This window comes from Cariama cristata, unplaced genomic scaffold, assembly GCF_000690535.1.
Source record: "Cariama cristata isolate BGI_N322 unplaced genomic scaffold, ASM69053v1 scaffold25570, whole genome shotgun sequence".
NCBI classification, from domain to species: domain Eukaryota; kingdom Metazoa; phylum Chordata; class Aves; order Cariamiformes; family Cariamidae; genus Cariama; species Cariama cristata.
In genome coordinates, this window is record NW_009596722.1 from 1,965 (window position 1) to 12,947 (window position 10,983).

The window sequence follows — 10,983 nt, forward strand, 5'->3', positions numbered from 1 at the left end:
TCCAAACACTTGCTTGACCCTCTGAAACCATCACAGCACTACGGGAGGCCCCCCAGAGGCTCTGTTCCTCTCAAATAAGCAGCCCCAGCTATGTGAAGTTCATCTGAATGCCCCTTTTATTGAACGCTGTGATAGTGCAGTGGTAACATTGAACAGAGTTAAGACTGCTTAAAACAAAAGCTGGAAGAGCAAGAAGTTTAAAAAGAAAAGAAAAAAAAAGTTAGACCAGTTAAAACAGCATTGGTCACCCCAAAGTGGAGACGCATGAGGGTTTTAATGTAGTGTTAGAGGTTAAACTTGAGCACGCCTCCTCCATGTGCCTAACACCCAAAACAAGCCTCCTACTTAAGAGTCTTGAGTGAAAAATAAAAAGGTAGTCTGTCAGATGAGCGCACATCGGGGGGAAAGGACCAACACGGGTTTAGAGAAGTCAAGGAGTTGATACTGCATCCACCGCTGTGCTCTCCCACGCATGGCCTGGGCACCAGGTGCCCCTAGGCTAACACACCACACAGCTGCACGTAAAGAGCTCCTATGCCAGTTCATAAACATCTTCCATTTACTATTTGGTGATTACATGTGTGTATATATAGTTCTCTAGGCAACACATTTCAATGAGATAGTCAACTCTGAGGATACACAGGCCAACCTAACAATGAGAAATGCAGTTTCAGTCCAACAGAAGCTTGTTTTCCCTTTCCTCAAGAAAGGAGATGTAACCCTCTCTCCCCTCAACAGCATTTTCAGGTCACACTGGAGTCCCCTGCTGCAGCTATTCTTCATCAGAGGAAGAGTTCTGATCCAGGGGGTACACCATGAACATCACATCTGGCCGCGACGGGACAGAGGGGTGACCAGGCCTCACGATTTCAAAGCCCAAGAAGCTGAATGTCTTCAGGAGTGGAGCTACCAAAGAGAAGGAAATCTGTTACCACCAGGAATAATGCTCTTTACCTGTGTCACCCTAGAAGCCACAAATATCAAAAAGTGCATCGAACACTCTCTGTGAGTGCATCCAGAGCTTCCTGCACAGAAAGAAGCTATTTTAACATGACGGCCCTCTCAAATAGGAGGTTTTGTCTCTTCCTGCATTCATCACAGCTGCTCCTAAGTGTGAAGGGGATTTTAGTTGTGCAGCAGAGCTGGTTTGTCCATGTTTATCCTGTGATGTCTCTTCTGTCCCCTCTGAGAAACAGCGACGGTTGGTCATCTACCTGCACATAGACCTGCTTTCCAGGATGTGCATGGCCATCCTGCAGCACGTCAAAGTTTTCATTCTGTACTTACACGGGTCCCAGCACTCTTTGAGCCCTGAAAAATCAGTCAGACAGCAGCAAACAGGAATCTAATTACTCAGGGTCTAGGTAGACATTTTCTGTCTCCACAAGGAGGACAAGGAGCTCAGTGGAAACTCAAGACAGCTCAGCACAGCTCTGTGCAGTCCCCCAGGAAAGCCACCATGGGTTATGCACAGAAATTCAGACCGAGGTCAGTTCAGAAGCCCCCCACACACACCTTGTCTCACTCAGACAAGGTTATATTACGCAGTGACTGGATGCGTGCTCGCTTGTTACTAAAGCTATCACTTCCCAGTGACCCATGAAAGTTATGCTGGTGCAGCATGTAATCTCTATGGCACCCTCTGATGATGAACTTCAAGCCACTGAACAGTCATGCAGAGGAGTTCCTATATATTTTCAAGACAGGACTGAATTTCAACTGCATAGACGAGGACCCAGGATCTGGAGCGCTCCAGAACTCGTACAAATAAGCCAGGTCCAAGAGCAACACATAGCCCATTTTTAAAAACAAAAACCAGTACCAGATGTCTCCTGTAACCAGCCACTGCGAAGGTCACCTATGCAACCTGTGGTGTGGTAACATTACAGCAAGAACTTAATCTGAAAATTATTCTTGGCATCATAACATGGAATGACATCTTCCTGGGCTCAGCACAGCTTAGCTCTAATAACGCACTTCGTTTCAGAGAAGACAGCGCAGCTTGTGAAGCAGTAGAGTAAAATTAGAATTAAGGTTTGAATTACTCCTGCCATAGCAATTGCTTGGTTACTAGCCTGCGTCTAGTAAGATTTAAAGTGACACATCCATAGCTTGGTACCTCACTGCAAATCTCCTCAAACTTCCGTGCTGTAATCACTCATCCAACATGTCTATCTTTAGATCCGAACGCAGCCCCCTTAAGCCATAAGCATCTATAGCCAGGGTCAGGATTACCTTTAAGTCTATGAAGGGCAAAAGTGCTGGGAGATCTTTAAAAAGCAGATGAACACGAGGACAACAAGCTCTAAGTGTTCATTTTCCATATAATAACTTCTCCCTGGTTTCACCTTCCAAATCACAGAAGCCTGGTGCCAAATGGAGACCTTTGCTACTTACCAAAGGAGAAATATTAACCAATTTCTGGACAAGAAAATACCCCCAAGTAATTCAGAAGCAGCTTTCTGCATGAGAGTACTAGTAATAATTTAATGGCAGGACAGCAAAGCATATCTGCTGCAGAAACCAAAATACTCCCTCTCCCTTAGTCGCACGAAAGGGCTTATCTCCTCCACAAGAAATGATTTCTAATTTGTAAGAATGCCATGAGAATTATGCATAGAACAATTACTGCAATAGGAAGCATCCCGTGGAGCCCTGCCTTGGGATTACCAGATTTTTGTGCAGCTTCAGCAGCACTGTTTTAGATCTAGGGAGCAAACCTGACAGTGGGGGTGAGTTCTCACCTCTATCTTCTCTGCTTTTTCTGAAGCAAATAAAGACGTAGTTTACTTTCATTTTTTCTTCAGCAAACTCCAGCAGTGCTGATAACCTGCCAAGCAGGAGGAAAACAAAAGAACATCAGCTATAGGAAGTCCTGTCCTGAGGAAGCCTCTGAGCGTTATCAACTGTTTGGATGTTTTCAGGCAGAAAGATTACTTGTTTACAGACCCCTTCCAGCAAACAATGGGTGCTGAAACAATGGGCTTCCTGCTTTGCTATCCAGCCCTGCAGAACTAAGAGCTATCCTCACACCAAGTCACTGTCCTCAGCATCTGCATGCCAGCATGCACAAACACCCATCCCCACCAGCCAGTGATTTTGTATAGAAGCCTTTGTACACAGGAAGCCAAATATTGCAGCTGATCCTGAGCCAGGCTACATCCCCTCCGCCAGCAACATACAGGGGGGATCTGTAAGTTTTGTGCTTTATGGGAAGGAGGATTAAAAAAAAAAAAAAAAGAGAGAGCTCATGCCAGGCAGAAGAGAAAAGAAAAACATCACTGAAGGAGGGGAGCATGTGCATAAGCAAAGCTGTTTCCTGAACACATCAGCTGGATGGCACAGCTGATGTGCTCTGAATCCACGCTTCCTGCCTTTCCAGCCAAATTATTTCTGCCACCTTTTGATGGAAGCAGCGCTGCATTAACCCCTCTCTGAGCCCCGGGGATGAGCACAGTGGAGCCATCGCTGTCACTGCTGGCCTTGTAACCATTTACGATGCAGGCTGCTAGAGCAGTGACAAACAGGGCTTCAATCGACATCTAATTAAACAGCAGTCAGCGAGACTGGAGTGCAGTGAGGGAGATTAAATTTGCAAGGGTTTTGTTAATATGGTAATGAACTATTTTAATTATAGCCTCTACTAGGCTGTTTTACCTAGCTAAAAATAATCTGACAAAGTTGTGCTTTAAGTCACGATGACACAGGCGTACAAATACCCTCCCAAAAGAACCCACTCCCAAGAGCGCAGGCACTTGGACAGCTAAAAGATTTACAGGACGACTGAAGAAATTACACAAATGTTTATCTGGACTCAGAGTCAAATGAGACAAGTGTGAGACAGCAAGAATACTGGCACTTACTGAAGGTGCCCACTGAGGTTTTTTTCTTAATTAGTTTCTGTCATTTACAGATGAAGCCTATTTGGAGATTTAGGAGGACTTCAGAGAGGTCTCTGCAGAGGAATCTAGTAAAGCCACATCTACACTACAGTGCTCCCCACCAGCGGAGATCTCTGGCAAAGCACTTGGCGAGAAGTAGCTGCTCTGGAAGCTGCATTTACACAAACTTCCCAGAGCAGAGCTGTCTGGACAAAACACTACCATATTCTGCCAACAGGGAAAAATCAGAGATTCTGGCAGAACCCAACGCCTGCGTGGCAGCACTCCAAGAGGAGATCCACCTACTGATGAGAAGGAGCACATCAATATAATGGAATTTTTTTTTTCCCCTGAATGAGAGGAAAATGCCTGACAAAATAAGCTTGCCAAGTGTCCAGCAGAAAAAAAAAATTGCAGAGAGGCTTGTAGATTTTCCATACCAAAGTATGCAAAGAATCACTCTGCTCGTTTATTGCTTATTTTTCATTAGCATAGGGATGCAAAAAACAGTAACCCCGCTGAAACGATCACCAAGGGAAAAAAAAAGTATATATGGAGGACTACGAGGAGGACAGTTCCCTGAAGACAAGGCAGTAACGATGTACTTCAGATAGACAAATCAGTAACAGAGCTGCTGTACATACGGTCCATTCTCCCCACATGCACAGCATCACCTCTGTAAGCAAAGTCCTGCTCCCTGGGGAGCCACGGATGCAGCTCTGGGATCCTGAACTTACCCTTCTTTGCTTCCATCAGCTAATAATCCATCAGGGATTTCCACAAAGAGGCTCTGATTAGAGAGCACTGCATCCCAGGAGGAGGTCTTCACCTCTGTGACCTTGTACTGGAAGTGGACAATATGAGGCTTCCCTTCGTGCACTGGGACATCTTGGTTAACAGTGATCTTCTCGTCCTGTGCAGGAGAGGGAGAAAAGCTCATGAAATATGCTTTAGGGTTAAAGAAAACCATCCATGAGATTGTAGACCAAAAATGTAAGAGATCATGCTTAAATGAGCATGCAAAGGGACTTTGTTTTCAACGGGAGAGCCCTCCTGACAAAGGTCCAGCCCTTACAGACTGCTGCATGTCCAGAGTTTCAGCCTAGCACTAAAATTCACCACCGTGAGACCCACCATAGCTCACAAAGGTACGCAGTCAGCTGCAAGCTCCTATCTGAGTCTCAGCACTCTAAACAAGCGGTTAAGAGCTATTGTTCTGAACTACCTGTAATATCCTGCTTTTATTCTAACCTAATACAAAAATAAAGGAAAAAGTACAGTCCTACATACTAAACAACCACGGGAATATAAATAGAGGGAGCAAATGCAAAATAAATGGTATTCTAGTTTTACTAAGAAGAACATTATACTTTTCTTTTCCCCTTTCACTGGCTCAGGGACATACCACAATGAGTACTCAGACCTCACAGTGATTTTTCTAGTCATGTTTTCCTGTTCAAGGGAATGTAGCTTTGCATATTTACATTATATTAAATTTCTGGGTAGCGAGAGTCCATTCATTCACCGCAGGTCCCAGCCACATCTTTGAAGGGCAGTTCATGAACTACCCTTCAAAGAACACAACTCGAACTGACAAGCTGGAAGAGCATCTGCTGCCGCAGTCTGACCAATTTAATTGTCTCCCCAATCCCCAACACAGTCTTTTTATTTAAGGGATGACCACAAATTGCTTTCCCAGATTTTACAGCCATCTAGTATGGTAAATGGTTTGCCTCCTGGTACAAGGGAGGAAAACACATAGTGCAGAGAGAATCCCAAACCAGACAGAAGCTACAGAGATTTGAAGATTGTGAGGAGGTCTTTTCCAGAGACCACAAATGTACACGTCCCTCTCCAGTACTGCTCTAACCAGAATGCCAAGCATGTAGACCGCCTCAGATTCAGCTCAGCAGTTCCTAGAAAACAATTTCGTGGTTAAAACTCCATTCCTTCTCCTGACAATTTTTGCAGGCAGTTGGTTTGCCCAGTAATGATTTCCACATTTCACTGCAAAGAGCCCCAATGAAACAACGAAGAAATTCATTAGGTTCCCGAGCTGACGTTGTCAACTGCAGTGGAAGCTGAACTGTTCCCATCTGCTTGGTTACAGGCTCTTGCATCCTGATTCCCTCACATTCATAAAGTCACCTGCACAGCTTTGAAGGGCAGAAGTAAACTAGATATTAGAAGTCATGTCTGCTCTGTTCCTGAGTCACGGGAGTGCCTGGGAAAGCTACGTGTCCCTCTCTCAGCAGCATCAACCGGTGGGGTGGGAGGTGGTTTACTCCATTGGGTCATTAGGTGAGCAACCGTCCAGTCTCCAGGCATTTTACTTTAACAGGGTGATTAATTCAGCAGCTCATTATTAGCTCTTATCTGCTGACGATCAGCTGGACTGACAATGAAACAAGTGACATTGTTGCAGAAAGACAGCATCCCACCTGACAAGGTTTAATAAACGCTTTGGAGTGACATATACTCATCTCTGACCATAACACACACAGGGAGCCAGTACAGCAAAGAAAACTCAGTCCAGTTTGGATCTGCAGTGAAGAGGCATTTAAAAGATGGGCAGCGCAAACAGATCAGCAGTGCCCCTTAAGAGGGTGGAAGGCTTCTCAGTATCACTGCTTTTCAAGCAGATGTTTTCTTGTTTCAAGCTATGAAGATGTAAGCATTGCTGAAAGAGCAGTGAGTGGTTCAGCAAAAACATTACTGAGAACCTTTCCAGGCTTCTCAAGTCTGTGTCCCAGCGCTATAATTCCTATTATCACATGTATTAAAATAGATCCCTCTTGGCTTGACTACTGTGACAAAGCAGCAGCCATGGAGTACTTTAATGCTGGCGACAAAGTAACACCGCATGCAAATTAGGAACTGCCTGGCTGCCGTAACCAGAGCAGAGGAAGCTGCCGTTTGTTTAAAGCCCACAAAGCTCAGCTGAAAAACAAGTTTACACTTCATCAGAATAAATATCCTGTAGGAAATAAGTTTATTCATTGAGCTTGAAAGAAGTTTTCGTGGCTGCACCTGCTGTCAAGTTTTACTAGTTTTAAGCCAAGTGCACCACGAAACCTACCAACAGCTGCTCAAGTTAAGTCAGACCGCTGCCGATAAAGCCAACATAGAGCCAGCGGCAAGAGTCAGATCGGAGCCCAGAGACAGCTCTGCACTACAGAGGCGTATTTAAAAACAAAATCAAGGGGATTATATGCACATCCTTCACCAGTGACATTGCAGGAGGCTTTTACAGTTGTTGTCACTGTGCAGAAAGCATCTCTGTTTCAGAAAAGATCCTTCGCTCAAGAAAAGCTCACAGATGCTTCTTTTCTTATACTTCACAAAAACAGTAACAGGGTGAGGAAGTTGAGAAAAGCAGGCTGGGATTGACACATTGGAGGGGGAGGCACACGCATGCATTTGTGCGGGAAGACTGGCAGGAGCCTGCAATAGGAGAGGAAAAGCTTTCTGAGCCTTCTGGCTTAGCCCTTCTGTCACCAGAAGTTATGCCCTGCACTCCAAACCTAGCAACGTTTTTCCACTTAAAAGCCCCCTAATGCAACAGCCCATGAACCAAAGGCAGCACAACCGCAGGGATTAACAGAACCAGTTCCCCCGGTTCAGTGGGAATTATGTTTACACAGCCTGTCTTGGGCAGCCGATATTTTATTTCTAGGCATCAAAATACAGACAGCAAGATGCTGGAGAGAGAAGCTGTTCTTGTGAAGCAGCAGCCCGGAATTCTTTGGAAGCTGCTCAAAGCAAAATCCTGTTTACGCAACAAACGTTCGGTTTTAGTTCACCCCTGCAAAATCCCCCCCCATGCTATTGCGGGTAAAAAAGCCACACCAGACTATCTTTTACATACAGCTGCCCAAACCACTGGCTCTCCAGCCCTCACTCCATTTCAGTGAAGTAAAGCCACAACGACCAGCTTCCACTTAGTTACAATTCATTAAGCACGAGATTTTCCGACCCAGCTACACTCCTCAGATGTCCCGAGAAGGACGGGGGGAGGCCCCTACCCGTTGGCAGCATAAGAAGAAAGGATGTTATGATCTACCATAGCCAAGCGACTGGAGAAACCCATGTAAGCAGCCTACTGTTGGCATGTGCTACACCTGCAGCCTCCTGCCAAGTTTGCTAGCCAGAGCACGTCCCTTCGCACAAAGCCTGTCTTGGCTGCGCAGGACCAACGCTGATCGCTAGTGCATTCCCAGCTCAAGTAAAGCTCCCTTGATGAAGGGTGAAGTATTAAGTCTCTTACAAAAATACCAACAACTGTAGGGAGCCCCAGCTGCTTAATTTATACCACTGTTTTATGACGATTGGGCTGCATGCTCCAAAGGAGGCAGGCTCGTTCAGAAAGGTCATCCCTTGAACTAGAACAGCTGATACAGCTGGAAAAAAGGACTTAAGCTTTTGGGTCCAGATGCCCTTCCAGGTCATGCTGAAACTTGCTGGCTGAAAAGCTCTGCCTGCTGTTACTACTGCACCGCTAGATTGAGCGGGTGACTGAAAGGGACAGAGAGCGCCCCAGCAAACCCCATCTGAAGTTTGACTTTAAACCACTGGGCAACACAACCCACTCTGGTCTGGGATGAGCTATGTTACAGAAGGGGCTGAATTTCTGACAGATTCTGCTAGGTTTTGTCAGCAATAAACCCAGAAGGAATTACATCCGTATTTCTGGGATGCACCTTTCTAGATGACATCCCCACAGGCAGCAACCCCTGCCTACAAACCACTGCCAAAAGCTTCTGTGCAATTTTAAGCCATACTGGAATCAAACACTTCAAAGTCTCCAAACTGATTCTTTCCATCAGCATCTCCTCCACATTGAGCCCATTTTCTGCCTTTGGACCTTGCCTAGTGAGTACACAAGGCTTGGCAAAACTGGTCTGCAGGAGTTTAAGTTGTAGGGTCCCCTATTTCCCATCCCCTCCCACCCAGAGGGAATTCATTATTTGTTCTGAGCCCTCCTGAAGCTATTTATGTATCTTCTTTATCCGACAGGAAGCCCGTTGTGCTCTGTTGCTTCTCTGGATTTCATACTCCTCTAACATCTGTGACAATTCAACTCGATAGCATTAAGCTGATGTTACATCATTATTAAGAGGCTACAGAGGTTGACATTTACTCACAAGGTAAGTGGGTGAGGCACATGCTAAAAATTCACCAAGGCTGCATTAAAGAAAACTCCTCTGAAAACAGCTGTGAGGCCTGTGATTCTCTCATGAATTTCAAGAGGAGACGTTGGTAGCTGTGACCCAAAAGGGCCTGTATCTTTTCATCACATAAAGTCTGTGTGCCTCCCACAGGGTAATTAAAAATCAAGTCTAACACCTATGACAACACTCCTGTCTGAACAACCAAATTTGCAAGCTAGGCATAAATTTAGGCTACGTTATCTGATAGCACTTTATTCCCTGGCATGTGGAAACACAGCCCCTGTCCCAGAAGGCAGACAGATGTGTGCCACCATAACACAACACAAAGTTGCACAAGTGCCAATTATTCTACAGCAAAGAACAGCCAGGTCTCCTCATTCAAAAGAAAAGGTCCCGTAGAATGAAGAGGGCCAAAAAGTGAGAGCTACACAGATCCATGTGCTCCTCAGCAGGTCTGCAGATACAAAGCCTTCCTGATCTTGCCTCAACCTATGTATGTGTTCTAGAAACGTCCCAGTCTGTGGAGTGGATGGCCACCTTGCCTTTCTGTGAAGTCAGGAGTTACTCTGTACACTGGTTCAGGCAGCTCTCAGGCCCTGACAGTTTCACCTTCTGGACTAGAGCACAGGAACAAGCTTATCAACCATCTCTCTCCGCATTTCACCTTTCTGCTTCCTGGTTCCTCTTTTTGCAAGACATTTAAGAAGTTGTTTCACGTTTTGATAATGCTAGCTCTGCATACAATAGCTGAAACAGGCCTCTGGGAACAGGGCTAGTGAATTATTGGCTGCATGCCTTTGAGAAAAACTCTCTTGTTTTCTTAATAAACAGGTGATATTTAAGTGGGGGAGCACTGCATGCAGCTCAGCGACCTGCCAACATGGTCACTGAAAAATTAACTGTTCTGCTTATTACCTTGGAGTTATTTGCATTTATTCCCATCAGACTGCAAAAGGAACCAAACACAGGTGCAACATGGGTACAGGTCATCATTTAGACGTCAGATCTTTCTCACCTTATATATCAGAGCTGAAAGAGAAGGATCCCTGCTACCCCCTCGCCCACCGGGGATCTTCGACAGTGGGTGAGGGGCATCAGGAGCACCACAGAGGCCCTGGAACAATGTGCCTGCAGCACTGCAGCTGGGGACAGTTACTCAAAGGTAAAATACTACTGCAAGAAAAAGAGAGAGAACACCAGGTTACATTAGCAGGGATCATGTTTCAGATGCTACAGCTCTTTATAACCCCAAACCACTCGTATCCCTGCTCCTCCACAGCACATCAGAGGCAGCTATCAGTGCTTTAGTGCCCGGACGTCTACATTAAAAACACTCGCTGCCCAAGTCGTATCAGAAACCAGTGGTGTTTTGTTAGAAATGGAGGAGGGGCTTTGCAGCCAAGAACCTGGAGACAGAGTGCTGAGCAACCTCATGCTAATAAGGGATGCCTGGAAGACTGCCAATAGCAGATGGCTGGAAACGCATGACCAGATGAGCACACATTTTCTATAGACAAATATCTACAAATAGATCAACAGGACTCAGAATGAGAAGGTTTAAGTTTCACATTTTCAAAACAAGGAGGAGTGAAAGGGCTGGTTCTTCAGATATTTTGAACACACTCTACAACGTCCAAGTTGACATTTTCACATGCAAATGAAACATCATGCAAGCGCCCTTCACCCCAACCCTAAAAATTACAAGTTCGTCCCGCAGATCTACTTTTAAGAGCAAGAAAATAAAGTTCCCTTGCTGTTTCTAAGTTTGTTTGGCTGTACTACATGCAGTCTTTCAGGATCACTTTGAACACAGGCTTTAATATCTGCTCTAGCTTTTAGGAAGTTCATGAAAGCAAATTATTTTACTTCTGGAGCATTGCTTCCTTTATCAGTACCACAAAAGCTCTTTGCTGAGGCATGGCACAGCAGTG

At 45.4% G+C, this 10,983-nt stretch overlaps 1 protein-coding gene across 1 annotated transcript; it reads right to left on the bottom strand.

The window, feature by feature from the left end:
* Window positions 1-535: 535 nt before the first annotated feature.
* LOC104167137 (ornithine decarboxylase antizyme 2-like) lies at window positions 536-10,225 on the bottom strand (the record flags this gene model as incomplete). The annotated part of the gene is given in 5 exon segments (XM_009707292.1): window positions 536-906; window positions 2,745-2,830; window positions 4,619-4,794; window positions 10,068-10,148; window positions 10,150-10,225. Coding segments are annotated over 5 exon segments (553 nt in total), but the record flags the coding sequence as incomplete, so codon positions are not given.
* Window positions 10,226-10,983: the final 758 nt, after the last annotated feature.